The 20,787-nt window shown below is 35.5% G+C and overlaps 3 protein-coding genes across 3 annotated transcripts; 2 read left to right on the top strand and 1 right to left on the bottom strand.

The window, feature by feature from the left end:
• The first annotated feature begins 986 nt into the window (after positions 1-986).
• Positions 987-19,205, top strand: LOC115956263 (disease resistance protein TAO1-like). Its single transcript, XM_031074692.1, has 13 exons — positions 987-1,477; positions 3,116-4,226; positions 4,388-4,660; positions 4,742-6,622; positions 6,708-7,274; positions 7,388-8,813; positions 8,897-8,995; positions 9,482-9,746; positions 16,500-16,893; positions 17,269-17,360; positions 18,122-18,192; positions 18,304-18,393; positions 18,623-19,205. The coding sequence occupies exons 1-5, from the start codon at positions 987-989 to the stop codon at positions 7,011-7,013; spliced, it is 4,062 nt and encodes a 1,353-aa protein (XP_030930552.1). The 3' UTR covers positions 7,014-7,274; positions 7,388-8,813; positions 8,897-8,995; positions 9,482-9,746; positions 16,500-16,893; positions 17,269-17,360; positions 18,122-18,192; positions 18,304-18,393; positions 18,623-19,205.
• Positions 8,375-9,755, bottom strand: LOC115956264 (heat shock 70 kDa protein 6, chloroplastic-like). The gene is made up of 3 exons (XM_031074693.1): positions 9,612-9,755; positions 8,545-8,745; positions 8,375-8,389 (listed from the first exon to the last, which is right to left on the bottom strand). The coding sequence occupies exons 1-3, from the start codon at positions 9,753-9,755 to the stop codon at positions 8,375-8,377; spliced, it is 360 nt and encodes a 119-aa protein (XP_030930553.1).
• LOC115956265 lies at positions 12,421-13,635 on the top strand. Its single transcript, XM_031074694.1, has one exon. The coding sequence runs from the start codon at positions 12,421-12,423 to the stop codon at positions 13,633-13,635; it is 1,215 nt and encodes a 404-aa protein (XP_030930554.1).
• Positions 19,206-20,787: the final 1,582 nt, after the last annotated feature.

Genomic DNA, 20,787 nt, shown 5'->3' on the forward strand with positions numbered 1-20,787 from the left:
CGTTACATCAATTTTTTTCATGTACCGCATATTAATAATGATTATTTTGACACAATACCAAAAGTTTAGAAACAAAATTGACACATTTAAGATGTTAAAAACCATTTTGACACATGGTACAAGTGTTAAAGACTAAAATAGTAATTAAACATGTTTTTTCCATATTTTTATTAAAGATTAAATTCTATAAGGATGTGGTTTAAAACTCAAGTTTTACACCCTCCAATCCCAACATGTCACATCATCTTATCACATATTAAAGAATAAGCCCAACCATACTCAATCAATTCTAATACTCATCTGAAAATTCAACTAAATTGGGAGTTTATTAAGATGTTATTAATTGTGGTATGATGTACAGAGTTTAAGTAAAAAGTTAATGTGACAATCTCTTATTAGATGATATAAAACATGAATTTTACACCCCATTCTTACCGAATTTGGATTCTTTTTATTAATATCCTCAAAACACTTTTTTTTTATTAGCTGAATCTGAAAACTAATATCCTGTTTGGTTGTAAGGGAGATGACAAAAAAGAAAAGAAGGGAGGAAAAAGTAAGGGAAGGGAAAGGGAAGAAGAGAGAGTTATACATAGAAGGACTGCATTAATACAATTTCTTTGAAAGAAAGGTCTTCTTTGAAAAAATAATGGGACCACCTGAAGGATTGTGCTAAGAAAATTTCTAGAAAACAAACTTTACTCAAAATTATGAGTTGTGAGAAAAGTATGAAACTTCATCAAAAAGAAAAAAAGTATGAAATTTTGGAGAATCAATCAAATTGTGTATTCTTACTTTTTAATAGAAAACTAAAAAGTGAAAACGCGTGGACCATCACAACTATCATATTGATATAGAGAGAAGCGAGGAGGATTACTCCCACTTCTCCAGTCAAATTGCATTTTGTCATTAAAGTCATTCTATTTCACATTTCATCACATCTTTCTTTTCTCCAAATTTTATCAATTTTTTGGCTCCAGATTCCTATGGCTCCCCAAATCAACTACAGAGCCTCCTCTTCTTTCACTCCCCAATTCACCTATGATGTTTTCTTAAATTTCAGAGGTGAAGATACCCGCTATAATTTTACAGGTTATTTATATCAAGCCTTATGTGATAAGGGTTTTAACACTTTTATCGATGATGACCTTCAGAGAGGAGAAGAAATTTCAACAAAACTTCTTATAGCTATTGAATTGTCAATGATTTCGATTATTGTGTTCTCTGAAAATTATGCATCTTCCAGTTGGTGCTTAGACGAACTTGTAAAGATTCTTGAATGCAGGAATAATGGACAGTTAGTTCTACCTATATTTTACAAAGTAGATCCGTCAGAAATACGTAAACCAAAGGGAAAGTTTGGAGTAGCGCTAACTCAGCATGAAGAAAATTCAAAGGATAACATGGAGAGGGTTCACAAGTGGAGGACAGCTTTGACTAAAGCAACTAATTTGTCTGGGTTGCATTACAAGGATGGGTATGTAACTATTAACTAATCTTCTATAAGTTATAGAGTTTAATAGTTTTGTTATGGATTCCCGAAAAAAGAAATGTGTTCACTAAATTCTAGATTATGAAAGTATCCTGTTTTTCATAGAATCTTCTACTAAAGAGGTAGTTAATTTATAAAAGTCGATGGTATAAATTTTATATATATATATATATATATATATATATATATATATTAAAGCCATATAATTTTACCTATTATGAGTTTACGACTATTAATTCTTGTGTACTTTTATGAGTTAAAAACTTTAAATGATCTTTATAGACCCTATCATGGATTAGAAAAAGGTTACGAGGGAATTAGGATTTCATCTTTGGCAAGCCCAAATCTTGAATATAAAAAATTCACAGAGGAAGTATACTAAAGCTCAAAACTACATAAATATGTAAAAAAATATACTTGTTTTTATTAAGTATTAATAAAATATAAACAAAAACATAGAAAAAATAAACTGTTTTTAATATATTTCAACCCACTTATATATGATCTATCAAAATAGCATTTGATCTTCTTTTTTATTCTATATAATAATCTATAATTAATTTTGTTCTAAATTTAATAGCAATTTCACTTTCAATATACATGATCAAAGAGTGTTAGATAATCGTCTTCTCATTTTGTTGTGAGCTTAATCTTCACTATATTTATGACAGAAAGTCCTCATTTTGTAGTTACAATAAGTCTTAGATAAGTAAGTACATAACAAACCACTCTAAAAACAAGTTGATAAGCTATTGATCTTCTATTCCCAACCATCTATTTGTACAATTCTGAATTTTTTTTTAAATTTTTTTTAAAGTTTGAGTACTAAATTAAACTAAATTATACCTATAATGATAAACTTCTGTTTATAATAATAGTTTTTCATTATATTGTAAAATCTTGTAAGTAATTGTTCTCTCAACAAACAAATATATATCATCAATTCTAAATAAAAGAAATCATTGTTCTCTTGAAGATGTAATGCTAAGTTAAGAATAATCAACTTCATTGTATGCTTAATAAAACCATAAATTAATTTTATAATTGACAATCTATTGTAGCTGAAAAAATATCTATTCAATAATGACATTCAAAGAAACTTCATTGCATGCTCACTAAAACGATTATTTAACTCTTTTAATTGAGAATCTATTGTAGATCACACAAAAAATAATCTACTCACTCACAAAATTCAGTTGTAAAATAGTCTTGGAGATGAATTAATTCCCAATTATAACAACCCAATTTTAATGATTTAATCAATGAAACCATCAAGTCAGAAATCAATAAAGCAAGCAATAAAAGTTATAAACAAATAACAAAATGATATGATGAGAAAGTGAAAAAAAAAAAAAAAAAAATTTATAAAGAACATCTCCAATGGAAAAAAAAAAAAAAAAAAAAAAAAAAAAAAAAAGATTACAAAGGCAATTCACTATATGAAGAGAAGTTACAAATCTAGTACAAGATCCTTGCCCCTAGGCACTACACATTAGATGAACTTACTATTCCAACACATAATAACTTTTGAACTTCTGAACTCTTCATACATGAATGATCCATCTATGTATATTTTCAATTTTTCTAACTTAATATATGTTCCTTATTCTTTGTGTGTGACAGTTCTATTGAATCTGAAACTAAATTTATCCAGAGAATTATTAGAGAGATATCAATTACAAAATTGAATCACACTCAGTTATTTGTTACCAAACACCCAGTTGGAATAGATTGTCGTGTGGATGCTATAGAATTGCTTTTAGATATGGACTCAAATAACGTTCGAATGGTAGGGATTCATGGTATTGGAGGACTAGGTAAAACTACAATTGCAAAGGCTATTTATAACAGAATCACTAATTTTTTTGAATTGAGTTGCTTTCTAGAGGATGTCAAAGAAAAGTCAAGAACACATGCTGACATAATCAATCTACAAGAGATGCTTCTTTCTAAGATCTCACAGGGCACATATGTAAAGGTAGACAGCATACCCAAAGGAATTATTATGATAAAGGAAATGCTTTCTTGTACAAGACTTCTTTTAATTCTTGACAATGTGGATGAGTCAGAAGTGATGGAAAATTTGCTTGGAGAATGTGATTGGCTTGCTTTAGGAAGTAGAGTCATCATAACAACAAGAGACAAACAAGTGCTTAATACTTTTGGAAAAGATCATCTAATTTATGAGCTTAATGGTTTAAATCAATTTGAATCTCGTGAACTTTTCAACCTGCATGCATTCCCGAAAATTGAACCTGAAAAAGATTATTCAGAAGTTGCAAAGCAAATCATACATTATGCCAATGGCCTTCCATTAGCTCTTAAAGTAATAGGTTATGATTTGTGTGGAAAAAGTATATGTGATTGGAGAAGTGCGTTAGAAAAGTATAAAAACATTCCTCACAAAAAAATTGTGGAAAAGCTCAAAATAAGTTATGACGGACTTGAAAAGACCGAAAAGGATATTTTTTTGGATATTGCATGTTTCTTTAAGGGATTCGATAGGAGTTATGTAGAGAATATATTAGATGCTTGCAAATTATATCCAGGTTATGGAATTGGAAAACTTATTGATAAGTGTCTCATAACTGTTGATCAATCTGGCAAGTTGTGGATGCATGACTTGCTTCAACAAATGGGGAGAGAAATTGTTCAACAAGAATCAAAAGAGCTCGAAAAACGTAGCAGGATATGGTGTTTTGAGGATGCTGAAGAAATACTAACTACAAATATGGTATAAGCTCTTTTGCATCTCCTTTTTCCAAATGATTTTTTTCCATTTATTTTGTTTCTTTTTTAACATTGAAGAAATTTTAATTTTATTTGGATATGTTTTTCTAATTTTTTAAATTTTTTGTTCTATTATAAAGTGTAACTAATGCTTTGTCCAATTAGGGCTCAAGTAAAATTCGGGGCATTATGTGCTGCTCACCTCAACTGCTGACAATGCCAATAGAAGCCAAAGCTTTTGAAAAGATGAAGAATCTCAAATTTCTTATAGTTCGTAATGTACAAATTTGTGAAGAACTCGAATATCTCTCCAACGGGTTAATGTTGCTTCAATGGCCTGAATTTCCATTTTCTTTGCCATCTAACTATTATCCTCGACAACTTGTTGGACTTGAAATGCCACATAGTCTTATTAGATTGGAGACAACATTCAAATTGGTATAAATATTAGTATTTATAAATTATAATTTATTTAAATTTTATTTGAATGTTGGATGAAATTTTTTTTTTCTTCTACAGGAAATCCAGCTAAAATATTTAAAATATATCAATCTCAACCACTGTGAGTCCATTACAGAATTACCCAAGTTTTGTACCCCAAGCCTAAAAGAATTGTACCTTTCCCATTGTAAAAATTTAGTTAAGATTCATGAGTCGGTTGGATTTCTTGATAAGCTTGAGAGATGGGATCTCGAAGGTTGTGGAAAACTTCAAATTCTTCCAAACTACCTCAGGTTGATATCTTTAGATTATATCAATCTCAGATATTGTGAATCCATTATAGAATTACCGAAGTTCTGCACCCCAAGCCTAAAAAAATTGTATCTCTCCCATTGCAAGAATTTAGTTAAGGTTCATGAGTCGGTTGGATTTCTTGATAAGCTTCAAAGATGGAGTCTTCAAGGTTGTGAAAAACTTCAAATTCTTCCAAACTACCTCAAGATGATATCTTTGAAATACATCAATCTCAACAACTGTGAGTCCCTTACAGAATTACCTGAGTTCTGTACCCCAAGGCTAAAAGCATTGTATCTTTCCTATTGTAAAAATTTAGTTAAGGTTCATGAGTCGGTTGGATTTCTTGATGAGCTTCAGAAATGGGATCTCCAAGATTGTGGAAAACTTCAAATTCTTCCAAACTACCTCAAGATGATATCTTTGAAATATATCAATCTCAACAACTGTGAATCCATTACAGAATTACCTGAGCTCTGTACCCCAAGCCTAGAAAACTTGCTTCTTTGCAATTGTAAAAATTTAGTTAAGGTTCATGAGTCAGTTGGATTTCTTGATAAGCTTCAGAAATTGGATCTCCAAGATTGTGGAAAACTTCAAATTCTTCGAAACTACCTCAAGATGATATCTTTGAAATATATCAATCTCAACAACTGTGAATCCATTACAGAATTACCTGAGTTATGTACCCCAAGCCTAAAAGAATTATACCTTTCCCATTGTAAAAATTTAGTTAAGGTTCATGAGTCGGTTGGGTTTCTTGATAAGCTTCAGAAATGGGATCTCCAAGATTGTGGAAAACTTCAAATTCTTCCAAACTACCTCAAGATGATATCTTTAAAATACATCAATCTCAGCTACTGTGAGTCCATTACAGAATTACCTGAGTTCTGCACCCCAAGCCTAAAAATATTGTATCTTTCCCATTGTAAAAATTTAGTTAAGGTTCATGAGTCGGTTGTATTTCTTGATAAGCTTCAAAGATGGAGTCTTAAAGATTGTGAAAAACTTCAAAAACTTCCAAATTACCTCAAATTGATATCTTTAAAATATCTCAATCTCAACAACTGTGAGTCCATTATAGAATTACCCGAGTTTTGTACCCCAAGCCTAGAAAAGTTGTATCTTTCCCATTGTAAAAATTTAGTTAAGATTCATGAGTCGGTTGGATTTCTTGATAAGCTTGAGAGATGGGATCTCGAAGGTTGTGGAAAACTTCAAATTCTTCCAAACCGCCTCAGGTTGATATCTTTAAAATATATCAATCTCAACAACTGTGAGTCCCTTACAGAATTACCTGAGTTCTATACCGCAAGCTTAAAAAAATTGTATCTTTCCCATTGTACCCTAAGCCTAAAAAGATTGCAACTTTCCCATTGTAAAAATTTGGGTTCCCTGTGTTCCAGGAGCAATAAAAATATAATTGAATTAGATTTTTTGATGAAACCCGAGTACTTCCCCTTATTGAATTTTCTAGATCTATCTGAAACGAATATTGTTAGCATCCCTGAAAGCCTAAGCAGATTTGCTAATTTAGCGGTCCTTCGTATACGAAATTGCAAGCAGCTTCGGGAAATTCCAAGGCTTCCCCAATCTGTGCGAGATGTGGATGTAAGAAATTGCTATTCGTTGAATGCACAATCATCAAGCAGATTATTGAATCAGGTTTCTCTCTTTTTTTTATTAAGTTATAAAAAAGAAACAATTTTCGTTACTTTCTTCCCTAATTCAATTTGCTAATTGAATGCAGATTGTAGAAATTTCAGGGATTTTACCAAATAGAGCTCGCAAGGGAACAAGAAGCAGGATATTAATGGATCCACAAACATCTAAACCTGAAGATGATTATTTTGGAATTAGACTACCAGGAACTGAGATTCCAAAGTGGTTAAACTTAAACCATGAGAGTGATGGAAATGTCATATCATTTTGGGTTGGTCGCACATTTCCAAATATTTTTTATGTCTGTTTTGCTTTTGGACCGGTAAAATATCCATGGCCGTCTTGGTGTTATGTTGACCTTTCCATCAATGGTTGTAAAAAAAAAGAACATTAGATCAACTTATCTATATGAATTATCCGACCATCTGTGGATATTTTCTTAATCTAATAACGAATTACAGAACCAATTGAATAGGTCAAACCCATCTGAACTAAATTACGTTGAGGTAATATGTGAAATGGAAGATTGGGTTAAAAACCATCCAAGAAGGTGGGGGGTCGGTGTAGAGTGCATCTGTCAATGGGCTTCCAACAATGGAGGAGGTTCCAGACATCAATGCCGACAGTACCTTCCAACTGCAACGCTTATGTCCAGGTACTTTCTTCTTTTTATTATTCACTCTCTCTGTTTGGAAAACCAAAGAAAAGGAAACAAACAAGTTGTGTGTTTTTGGTTTTTTTTTTTTTATGTTTTTTGGGAAACTCAAGGGCTTTGAGGGAAATGGAAGAGATAGATCCCAGGGCTTTCAACAATGGAGCAGAAGATTCAGGGCTTTCAATCGCCCACACTTATGTTAATGATGGTTCCAACTCCAAGTTATATCCACCATCAAAGAAGGCAAGAAAACCTTGGTCGAACAACAAGAAGCTTATTGTTGCAGAAAAAATCATGAACAACTCTAATCAAACATATGGTGGGCAATCCATTAATATTTGTACACAAGAAAAAGATATTGTAGCAACCAGCAAAACTTGAATTAAGATGAAAGACAGCGACTTACAGAGAAAAAAGTTGATTAACCTTCAAGGACACTTTCACTAGACTCCTGCCAATCACCTAGCTCTTCAGCACTTTCCTCGTACTCACTTGACTCCTCACAGTTAGAGTTACCCTGGGCCATAAATTCTGTCAGCCTTTCAATCCTTTTTGGGTAAGGTTCATAATTAGAGCTTCCAGCCCCATCACAGTCATCATGGATTCGCTTGGCTTTGTAACCTTCCGCTGCCGCTGCCATCGAATTGTCAAAATTATGATGGGTGATGCTGTTATTGCTTCTCTCAGCCATAGTTCTCTGTTCTGGTATTTTGATGACCTCATACTGGATGACTTCTCTACAGATGTAAGTCTTTTCTTTGGTAGTTGATGTCCTTATTTTGTAGACATTAGAATGAATCACTATATCTGCAGCAATGAACAAGTCTTCTATCCCTTTGAAGACTATAGCTCTGTAACCATTTCATGTCTCACCTACTTGCAAATCCTTTGTGAATAAATTTAGGATTACCTCCGATTAGTTTTATTATGGTAATTTTCTATGGTTCTTTGGCATTCTCTTACTTATTTCACTTTGAGTTACTGATATGTACAAATTCAATTTTGAATACATATATATAGACACACATAAAGTATCACCTTGAGAACGTATTATTAGAATGCCTTGTTGAGAAAAGTGAACATTGTTCATCAGCAAATAGTTATGCTTGTATATCCTGTACAAACAAATAGTTAACTTTCTTATAAATAAAAATACTGTGGAGAAGAAGTCACTTATTACCAATGTGTTATAGCTCATTTGGTACTTCCTCCTCCAATAATAATGGAATGGAGGGTGAGGTCATGGTTTCAATAGGAGAAAAGGATGAACCTGAACTGCAGCTCCAAGAGCAACAACTTCATTAGGATTTTCAGTCACATTGGGCTCTTTTCCAGTCATCTTCCTCACCAGTTCCTGAACAGCTGGGATGCAAGTTGAATCACCAACGAGGATTACTTCATCTATATCTTTGAAGGAAAGCTTTGCATCACTCAAGACAGTTTCAACTTGTCCTCGGAAGACAAGCAAGCTCTACGTCTCACTGAGAGTGCTGAGAAAGTGAAAATGGAGCTGTCGTCTTTGACCCAGACCAATATTAGGTATGTGGCTATTTCTATAACTTCTTTCGATAAGTCGATCTCTCTTTTTCATATTTACTGAGAATATACTTTTGATTTTCCAGTTTACCTTTCATTACCTCCACTGCAAATGGCTCAAAACACATTGACACCACTCTGACAAGGGTCAAGTTTGAAGAATTGTGTTGAAATTTATTAGACAGGTATGCCTTTTGACAAATGCCAGTCTGTGGTTTTCCTCTATGAAGTATCAGTGTGTGTTTGATTTCCAAAAATCAGTTTTCTGTGTTTTGATTCCGAAGGTTCTGTTTTTGCCAATTTATTCTCTGTTGAAAATTATAGTATAGAATGCAAAACTGTAATTAGTAACTGCTAATGGATCAGAAAACAAAGAATATAAGCGAAAGCTCTGCTCATTTGTCTTGTTCCAACAAGTAGAAATAAACATATGAAGTGGACTAGCAAGAGAGAAGTCAAAAATATTTGATGAACTCTGCCTCCAATGACACTCCTCCCATAAAAATGGGCTGTGGGTGAGATTTTTCAACAGTTGCACATGTAACTTACCAATAACAAAAAATTCCTAAAAGAGATCTAACAAAGCAGTTGGCATACCTGAAACATCAAAGGTACCACCTCCAAGGTCAAAAACCAGATTGGTCTCATTGTTTTTTTTCTCAAACCCATAGGCAGGCGAAGCAGCAGTGCGTTCATTAATAATTTGCAGAACATCTAACGCTGCAATGTGGCCTGCATCTTTGGTCGCCATCCTTCACAAATCATTGGAGTACGCAGGCATGTGATCACTGTTTTGCTCACCTTATCATTCAGAAACTTGGATGCATCCTCCACAAGCTTCCTCAAGACCAGTGCAGATATCTCCTCTGCTGCAAACTGCTGGACTATGGTTGGACACTCAAGCTTCACATTGCCATTCTCGTCAAACACAACCTTGTAAGACATCTGTCTTAAAATAACAGTTAAACGATTAAATATACGTTTTTCTATTTGAATAAGCAGATAAGCAATAGTTCATCATGTTATTATACTGGTGATCCAAAGTTCCTATCCCCAATTAGTCTCTACTAATAGTTAAAAGATTATTAAAATTAACAATTTAAGCTTTTGCAATAAATGATAGCTTACCATGATATCATGGTATGATACAGGTTATCCTAAGTTGCTATCTCTAATCAATTACACTAATTGTTGAAATATTATTAAAATTCTGAGTTTAAACTTTTGCAACAAGTGATAATTTAGCATGATATCTAAACAGTGATCCAAATTTAGATTATTGGAATGTCTTGAAGAGAAAAGTAAACATTGTTCATGAGCAAATAGTTATGCTTGTATATCTTGTACACACAATATGCATGGGCTTCACCATTCTATACACCATATATATACATGAGGAGGTTCCTATGCTTTAATATAATTTTATAGAGTAATGTATAGAGTTTTACCATGACCTCTCTACCACCTTACCCCACCCTTATACCACCACCACCATATCCACAACCCCCTCCAGTCCATTTTACACCTTCATTACCACCACCATCCCTACCAACATGCCATCCCTACAACCCTTATCACCCCCCTTTACCTTTTTTCACACCACCACAATTTTTTTGGCCGACCTTTGGCCAAGGACCACCACCACCCCCCTTGCCCATAGCTTCCCATATTGTTAACGTTTCACATCCCTCAACCTTACAACCCAAGCCCACCGTTACTCCCACACAGCCACAAAACATCTCACCTCCCTCAACCTTCCAACCCAAGCCCACCGTTACTCTTGCACAGCCACCTAAACCTCAACAGCCCAAGCCTAAACCACAGTCAAGGGGGGTAGAGAGGATTTCAGCTGTTTTTCGTATTGATTCAAAGGTTTTTTCTTTAGCTTTTGATGGTGGTAGGATAGATTCCTATGCTATTCACGAACGACGGGGTAAGTTCCATGGCGCCATTAGGGTAGGCCGTTTGGGTTTGGATTGGATTATTGCTTGCTTGACAGACCTAGATCAGTGGAACTTTCGAAAACAACCTTTTTTCAAACGTTTACGAGAGAATTCTAAACTTTTGGAGGTTGCCAGTAGATTTAACAAGGGCGGCTTATTTGTGGAAATCTCTGAATACCACAATGGTGCAAGAAGGGGTTGCCTACGAGTTCCAGAGGAGACCAAGATAAGTGGTTGGACTTTGTTTGGAAGAAGATTAAGTGACTATTTTTTGGGGAAGAAGGTTGCTGGACCGGTGGAAAGGGTGGTGGCCGGAGGCGGAGAGTTTGAAAAAGCAGTTGACATGCAAAAACCCCCAGTTTGGAAAAAATTAAATGGCCTCGATAATAAAGGGAGTAATTTACGGTTGGTGAAGCATCTTCCAAATATAACTGGTCAGCATAATCAGTTTGAGTCTTTGGGGGGATTTGATGATGTTTCCAAAAAGACAATATCTGCTAGTGTGTCAACAGCTGGTAGGCCTGTCCGTGTAAGTCATTTAAAATGGACCCAGGCCCATTTTTGTTTAAAAATTTCCATTGACTTAGTGGGTGAGGGTAAGCGGACTGTTCCCTGGGGTAAATTACAGCCCATTGCAAGCCGACCCAATCAAGCCCACCAAACCAATCGTGAGAATGGGTTGGGCCAGCCCTCTTTTGACATTTCAAGTCATATCCGTATAAGTGATGGGTCCGATGACTTGCAAATTTCTGAGTGGGTGACTGGGGAAGGATCGGGAACACATGAGGACGAGAAAGGGGAGATCCCAAGCTCCGGCGAGGGACTGGGTGGCTTCCATGTTGCCGATATGAAGTCCGTTGAGGAACCGGCTCACATGGAAGAGTCAGGGGAGTTCCAGTGCTCCGGCGAGAGACTGAGCGACCCACTCGTGACTGATTCGAAGCTCGTCGATTGTGAGTTGGGGTCAGTTGTTCACGGCACTGTTGTGGAGGCAGACTTGAGTGTCGATAGAGTACCGGCACGCTCCCCTGTTGTCGCTGATCAAAACGTGGACCAAGGGACTGGGTTTTTGGTTGCCGATACAGGTCTTGGAGCTCGTGTGACGACCGTTGAAAATTTTGGGTGTCCAGTTCAGGTTCAGAGCCAAGTGAGGGTGGTTTCGGACTTGAATGTTCCTATTTCTGAGGTGGGTTGTGGGTCGGTTGACTCTGAGGTTTCTAGACTGATTTGGGATGCTTCTTTGCCTTCGGGTAAGGGTGAGGAGGCTGTTAATCCTGAGGTCATTACACCTCTGGCTCTGTGGGACCCAAATGGTTCTCTTGATCTCGACTCTATGGATGATGGCTCGGATGGGATTTCAGTGGAAGAGGTTTTGGAGCCTTCAGAATGGGTGAGCAGGATGATTAGAGATTTTGGTACCTATGTGGGTTTCCCAATTGATTGTTGCGAGAGACAGTGTATTGATTTTTTTCAAAAACTTGAGAGGGTTTGGGAGCAGCAAGCAATTGCTGTTACTACTCGTCGGGTAAGCAATTCAAACCAAAAGGGGATGAGGGAGTTAAGAAATTTGTTTTCATCTATTAATTACAATGGGCATTCTGGTAGAAGTTCTAGAGGCAGTTTGAAATCCTCTAGTTTGGGTTTATTTGTTGGTAAATGAATTTAAAATGCTGTCATGGAATGTGAGGGGTTTGAATAATCCTCATAAGAGAGATGTTGTGAAGAATCTTTTACGGGAATGGAAGTGTGATATCGTATGTGTTCAAGAATCTAAACTTGACAGCACAAATTCCAGCTTGGTTAAAAGTCTCTGGGGTAGTCCCTTTGTAGACTGGGGGGCTTTAGATGCCATACATACATCTGGGGGTGTTATTCTGATGTGGGATAGACGGGTTTTTGAGAGAGTAGATTCAGTGGTTGGAAGTTTTTCAATTTCTGTTGTGTTGAAGGGTGTGTCAGATGGCTTTGAATGGATTTGTTCAGGGGTGTATGGACCGACTGATGGAAGTCTTAGGGATGCTATGTGGGCAGAATTAGACTTAGTGAGATCACGGTGGGCTGGGGCTTGGTGCTTGTTGGGAGATTTCAATGTTATCCGTTACCCGGCTGAGAGACTTGGCTGTAACTCGTTCAGTCCAGCCATGTTTAAATTCTCGGATTTCATTGCTAAACATTCGCTGATTGATCTGCCTTTGGTAGGAGGTGAATATACTTGGTTTCGAGACTCTGATAGTCCTTCTATGTCCAGACTTAATAGAGTTTTGATGACAGCAGATTGGGAAGAGCATTTCTTAGATGTGACTCAAAGAACTCTCCCCAGGGTGGTGTCAGATCATTGTCCTTTGCTAGTAGAGGCTGGTGGTATGTCGAGGGGGAAGAGCCCTTTTAGATTTGAAAATATGTGGTTAAAAGTGGAGGGTTTTGTGGATATGGTTCGTCATTGGTGGAATGGTTATCATTTCATAGGACCTCCAAGTTATGTTCTAGCTTGTAAATTGAAAGCCCTTAAAAGGGATTTGAAGCATTGGAACAAGAATGTTTTTGGAGATGTAGCTTTTAGGAAAAAGAGTCTTTTGACAGAGCTCTTAGACATTGACATGAGAGGAGAGATGCAGGTGTTGACTCAAGAGGATAGGACTAGAAGGTCGGTGGTTAAATCAGATATAGATTTTCTAGCTTCCCTGGAAGAGATTTCTTGGAGGCAGAAATCCAAGGCTCTTTTTATCAAGGAAGGTGATAACAACACACGGTTCTTTCATAGAATTGCCAATTCCCATAGGCGAACAAATCAGATTAGGGGAGTGGAGGTGGATGGCGTTCTCTTTGAGGAGGAGTCAGATGTTATGGATCAAGTGGTGGATTTTTACAAGAGATTATATTAGGAACCAGAAACTTGGAGACCTACTATTGATGGGTTAGAGTTCGCTTGTCTAGACGAAACTGAGAGGTCTATGTTGGAGAGAGAGTTTGAGAAGGATGAGATTCTTGAGGCTCTTAAGGAGGCGGAAGACGATAAGGCCCCTGGGCCAGATGGGTTTACTATGGCATTCTTTCAGAAATGCTGGAGTGTTTTAGAAGGGGATATATTGGCTTTCTTCAAAGATTTTCACAGTCAGTGTGTTTTTGAGAAATCTCTTAATGCCACGTTTCTTTGTTTGATCCCCAAGAAGACTAATGCAGTAAATATCAAAGACTTTTGCCCTATTAGTCTTGTGGGCAGCCTTTATAAACTGTTGGCTAAGGTGTTGGCTCATAGGCTTCGAGGAGTTTTGGATAAACTGATATCCGACTCTCAAAACTCTTTTGTGGGAGGGAGACAAATCCTTGACTCAGTTCTTGTTGCTAATGAATGCTTAGACAACAGGTTGAAGAGTGGTATTCCAGGTGTTATAATAAAGCTGGACATTGAGAAGGCTTATGATCATGTGAACTGGAATGCACTATTTTACCTTATGGAAAGGATGGGCTTTGGGGCAAGGTGGAGTAGGTGGATCAAGGCATGCATCTCTACAGTTAAATTCTCTGTTCTGGTTAATGGATCTCCTGCAGGTTTTTTTGGTAGTTCTCGTGGTCTTCGCCAAGGGGATCCTTTATCTCCACTTCTATTTCTTATGATTATGGAAGTGTTGAGTAGACTATTGAAGAGGCCAGAAAATGGTGGTTTTCTTTGTGGATTTAAAGCGGGGTCCCATAGACATGGGGGTATCCATATTTCTCACCTTCTTTTTGCTGATGACACTATACTGTTTTGTGATGCTTCTAGGGACCAGTTATTATATGTGCGAATGGTGCTGATCTTCTTTGAAGCTATTACAGGCCTAAAAGTGAATGTAGGCAAGAGTGAGATTGTTCCTGTTGGTGATGTTGGGGATTTGAATGGTTTGGCTCGTATCCTTTGCTGCAAGGTGGGCACTCTGCCTATGAGATATTTGGGCATGCCCCTTGGGGCACATTATAATGATTCATCAATTTGGAATCCTATTATTGAAAAAATGGAGAAACGGTTGGCTGGATGGAAAAGGCTGTATCTGTTGAAAGGAGGTAGGCTTATTTTGTTAAAAAGTACCCTATCGAGTCTTCCCACCTACTTTTTATCGTTATTTACTATCCCTCAGGCTGTGACTGCAAGAATTGAAAGAATTCAGAGGAATTTCCTTTGGGGGGCATCAGAGGATGTTTTTAAATATCCTTTAGTTGCTTGGGATAAGGTATGCTTGCCAGTTAAATGTGGTGGTTTGGGAATCCGGAGAGTTGGGCTGTTTAACAAGGCTTTGCTTGGGAAGTGGTTGTGGCGGTTTGGGAAAGAAAATCATAGATTATGGCATCAGGTTATAGCAGACAAATATGGAGAGGCGAGAGGAGGTTGGTGCACTAGAGGGGTAAGAGGTGCTCACGGGTGTGGGATGTGGAGGAGTATTAAAGAAGGAACAGGGAAGTTCTTTAGCCAGATTTTGTTTAATGTGGGGGAGGGCAGCCGTGTTAGTTTTTGGCATGACCCATGGTGTGGGCCTACTCCTTTAAAGGAACTCTTCCCTTCCATGTATGATTGCTCTGTTGCTAAAGAAGCATGGGTCTCTGACTTGGTTGTATCAAATTCAGAAGGAGGTAGGAGCTGGAATTTATTGTTTCGTCATGGTCCTCAGGATTGGCAGGCAACCGCTGTCTACTCATTCTTTGAGTTATTTATTCCTCTATGCCGAGGGGTGAGGGGGAGGATCAGCTGGTCTGGAGATTGACTACATCTGGTGTTTTTGATGTGCGCTCTTTTTATAAGCTACTATCTAGTCCTACCACTGATGCCTTTCTTTGGGAATGTATATGGCGTACTAAGGTGCCTAAACAGGTGTCTTTCTTCATATGGACAGCAACTAATGATGGGATACTCACTATTGACAACCTTATTAAGAAATGTCAGTTTTTGGTTAATAGGTGTTGCTTGTGTTGTTGTGATGGGGAATCAGTAAACCACCTTCTTCTTCACTGTAAGTTCTCTCATGCCTTATGGTATGAAGTTTTTGCAGTGTTTGGGATTCAATGGGTAATGCCAAGGTCAGTGAAATCTTTTTTCTTTATTTGGAGAAACTGGTTTGGAAAGCATCTTTCAATCATTTGGAACATGGTCCCGACATGTTTAATGTGGTTAGTATGGCGTGAACGTAATGCCCGCATTTTTGAAGACAAGGCGAGAACTTTGGAACATCTAAAATGTTTACTTTTTCGTACTCTGTTTCTTTGGGCTCGTATTTGGGGGTGTAAGAATTGTACTGTTGTAGCTGATTTTTTAGTTTCTATTTCTTTTAGCTCTTGATCTACTTGTATTTGTTTCATTGTTCAAAGTGTTCACCATCGTGAACCTGATGTTCAATTTTTTTAATAAAAGTCTTATTACCTATCAAAAAAAAAACAATATGCATGGAACTTTCTTATAAATAAAAAAACTGTGGAGAAGAGGTCACTTATGACCAATGAGCTATAGCTCAGTTGGCACTATCTCCTCCAATAATAATGGAATTGAGGGTGAGGTCATGGTTTCAAAACTCAATAGGTTCGTACTTGCCAATAAATAAATAAAAGGTTTCTTGTTGCATATATTTTTCCTTTCCCCTTTTGTTAATTTTGTACCTGTCGTAACCAATGATTAAGTTTAAATATCAAGTACATACTTAGCAAAAAGACAACATCAAGTAAATACTTAGCCTCTCATGTATATATAATGTTAATTTTGCATTTAAATGTTCCCTCCCAGTTCAAAATACTCATTCATTTACTAGATCAGTTCAAGCAATTCCATATTATTGGACTATGATTTTTCAGGTAAATGTCCTTTTAAAAAATTTTATGCCATTCACAATACACGTTTGATTAAATGTCAAAAATTCTTAATCATAATTACTAGGGCATAGTGGTACAGCTGCAGAATTTAGGCACTAGTTTCTAGTTGGAAGATGCAAGAACTGTGGTTTCACTTTCAAGTTTGATTGGTGCCTTGGATCCGCACAATCATTCCTAGAATGTTCACTGATGGGATTTTCACCATGTATTGCAACCCATGATGTATCTATGCAAGCATTGTTCAATCTGATGCAGAGCTTCTTAATGATGTTGCATGTTCCGCTGTTCTTAACCCCTTGAAGAATCAGGTAAACCATATATCCGAATTATTCTTTTGTTTAAAAAATAATATTTCTCCTTAGATGGTTTTTTTTCTCTTTGCAGTTAAAGTTTTGAGCTTGTTCTATACAACTTACAAAAAAAAAAAATGCGTCTGGTGTTATTACAATTATCTTTCATAAGTAAAGTCCAATCTTCACCCTACTTCAACATTTAAATGAGCATAAAATTCAATTTATCTCTTGTAACTGATGTGATAAAAATAAATGGTTGTTATCTGTAATGAGAAAATAAATATTCCTCGACTTTGACAAGGTACAGATATATTAGAATATTGTCCCTTGTCATGGCATGAAGGGAGTATGTGTTTTCTTAGTTCCTGAAATTGCTTTTTGTGCATCCAGGACAGGGCCAGGGCAGCTGATAGTGCAGTGAGGTAATTGCTTTAAAAAATTACGCAATGTGCAAGCAATGCATATCTTGACATCTAAGAAAGGTATAATTTGATTTGCTGTTGGAATTTGTCATTAAATTTTTGCATCGTGAGTCATCCCTGATTATGTGTTTACTGCCACTATTTTAATAATGTCATGGACTAAATTGTGCTTAATTGGCCAGAAACATACACAGGTACTTGTTAATGTTATTACTTAACAAGTGTTAGAACACACAAACAGAAACAGATTAATGTTATTGTCTTATTTTCCCATGATCTGCCCATGTTAGTGTGTGTCAGCTATGTCATATCCATGGCCCTTGTTCTAGTTCATGCTGCATAAATTCAAAGTAGAAAAATAAGTTCGGAGATATCAGATTAAAAAAAATTTATTGTGGTTTCTGTGTTTTGATTAAGTTGGTTTAATTCTATTGTTTTCTGCATTATAATTTTATGATTCCGTCCATGTTATTTTTATGTGCGAAATTTGTCATAAAATTTCAAAAATGCTGAGTGCACCAACACTTTAATATATTAATGCATATTCTCATGTTCTTGAATATAATTGGCACGCAATGCATAACAAACTTAAGACTGGAAAAGGCATAGATGAGGTATGGCCTTCATTTAAAAATAGCTTCTTTTTCTCTAGCAAAAAGGAATTATGTTAGATTTGAATGTACAATTTCTAAGAAAAAGTTGAATATGCATGTTTCTTTTAGAGAAATAAAGCTGTGTATTGTCAAATATTGCAGTATTTGCTTATGTGTTGAGAGTGACTAGTCTTTGATGTGTATGTAATCATATTTTTTCTGAAACAGATTATCCAGCACCATTGTTTTCTCCTTGATAAGTGTCTCAGTGAACATTTGCTTTTTTAGCCCGTGTGAAGGTTGGTACTCTTTTATCAGCAACACTTGACTGCTTGAGTGCTGGTCTAGTTTCATTTGGATTGACAAGTTGGATGATTAATGAATATTATTCCTTTATAACTCATAACCAGCATGAGTCTCAAAAAACTTGCAGCCATCGGGCTCCCTCTTTGGTACACATTCCCTGAAGAGCACCTATCAAAGTTAAAAGAGTTGTAGAGGTAAAAGAAATCATACTGTACATTTTCTTAGCATTCAAGTTATTTAATGAAATTAGTTTGTTTGTGATATTGTTATAAACTACTGATATTTGCGACTATAAATGTCAATTTATTTGATTTAGACACAAACTTGGAAGTTGGAACCAAAATCTGATATTAAGAACTTAATTTCCAATTTCATTGGTTGTCTTTGGGGTTTATTCTTAATAGCTAGAATTTTCAAATGCAGAAAGTGGAAAAGCTGAAATTGAAGTGCCTACAGTATATAGCAGCAAGTCAGTGGTAAATATTATTTATCATTGAGATTCCCAAGCTCGATGAATTGCTTATTGATTTAGTTGGGAATTCAACTAGTGCATCAAGGGCATTTAATTGGCTACAAAAAATTCTATGATCCTGACTCTATTCTATAAGTAAAGTGACACACACATATCTCTCTCATTCAAACTTTTTGCTGCAAATTCAAGAAGGAATATATTGCTGAACTTCAGAGCTAGGGGTCGACGTTGATCAGTAATTCCCGAGTAGAGCCACACTTCTTTCTTTTCTTTTCTTTTTTGGGGGGGGGGGAGGAAAAAAGTAGAGCCATACCTGACTCTTCCTGTACAGTGGATCCTTGGGTGCTGGAAATGACCAATACTTTTCTTTTTGTATTGAGGAGTTTGTTCAGATGAAGAAAATGTGAATATGTTCAACACCATATATGTTAGGTTTGCAATTTGAATGTTGTTGTTTGTGTCTAGGATATGCGATTCTTTAAATATCTGTAAAAACATGAAATTCTTAATCTTGTTAGTTTGTATTTATTTTTATCAGTTGTGATACTATAATAATAGTCCTCGATCATGTTATGTGTATAAACTAAACACATAACTGTTAACCCCAGAGATTTTGAATTATTTTACTCTCTATTTTTTGGCAGTAATCAATGTGAGTTTTTCTATCACTGCGAAAATCTAAATGTCCGCTGCTTTAAGATAAGGTGGTATATATATAACTTCAATCTTTGAGGCTATTCATCTAAACTAGATAACTTAACATAAGTTCCAAGTAAAAGGGAAAACATAACTTTTTAACATTATCAGACTACTAAATTGACTTCAATAAGCTTATTCAATTGAGGATTTCCTTACATAGATTTAATATTAACTTATTTTGTAAGTCTTATGTTATCTATTATGGGAACTTTACTAATTCAAGGTTAGTCTGAGTCATAGATTTTTTCTTTTTTTCTTTTTTTGCTGAAGAATTTGTAGTTTATTCTTATACTGAAAAATAGTAAGAATATGTTTGTATTAGTCGGCTAAAAGGGCCATGGGACTGTGATTTCATGAACAGCTAGTAATTTTAAATAGATGTATATTAAATAGATGTATCAATTTTTAAACATAAAATAGAGAGAAAAAAAAAATTACCTTGTTGACACAGCACCAATTATATTCAGTTTATAAGGATTGTATTATATAATTGGTAATAACTTTAACTTCTAAAAAAAATGATAATGCAAAAAAATTGGCATTTGGCTTCTTTTTTTTTCTTTTTTTTTAATTTCTATTTTAAAACTAGCTAAATAGTATGTTTTTCAAATGTCATTCATGAGAACTTTAACTAAAAAGTCAAGACTTAAACCCTTTTTAATAATGTTGACTATTTTGACACAATATCAAAAGTTTAAAGACTAAATTGACATATTTAAGATGTTAAAGACCATTTGACACATAGGACAAGCATTAAGGACTAACATGGTAATTAAACGTTTTTTTTTAATACATATTATTTTTTAATATCCTTAAAACACTAGTTTTCTTTCTCTTTTAGCACTCACACGCCACTAACCATTCCCCATCACTTTCATCTCTACTTTATTAAGCTTGAAGGCACAATTCCATTTCTCTTTCATTTCTACCTTATTAATGTTGAAGCCACAAAATACCTCCAAGGCTCCAACCCATCCCATCCTCAACCGAATGATATATATATATATATATATATATATATATATATGAAACAATGCTTTGGAGACAAAACCGGATTATAAAACTTTAAATATATTTATGAGGAAATTATAGTCCATTCAATTTTTAGTGGTTCCCTGAGCATGGCAGTGTTCATGGAATTGCAATGGCTGGTAAAAGGCTTCAAGAAATGCCAATTCCATCCCATAAGATTTATAACAAACATTTCACATAATAGACATTCTCAACTCCCCCTCATTCATAGGCGGAGTAAATGCCTGTGCCTGAAAAAAATAGCAAACGATCCAAAATTTCTTTATTAGTTTTTGGTTAAAATGTAAATTGCACCGTCGAAGTTTAACTAAAATTCATTTAAGTTTTATAACCTTACTTTTATTCAATTAAGTCTTCTAAATTTCAAATTTATTTAATTTGGACC

Source organism: Quercus lobata, chromosome 8, assembly GCF_001633185.2.
Source record: "Quercus lobata isolate SW786 chromosome 8, ValleyOak3.0 Primary Assembly, whole genome shotgun sequence".
Classification (NCBI taxonomy): Eukaryota; Viridiplantae; Streptophyta; class Magnoliopsida; order Fagales; family Fagaceae; genus Quercus; species Quercus lobata.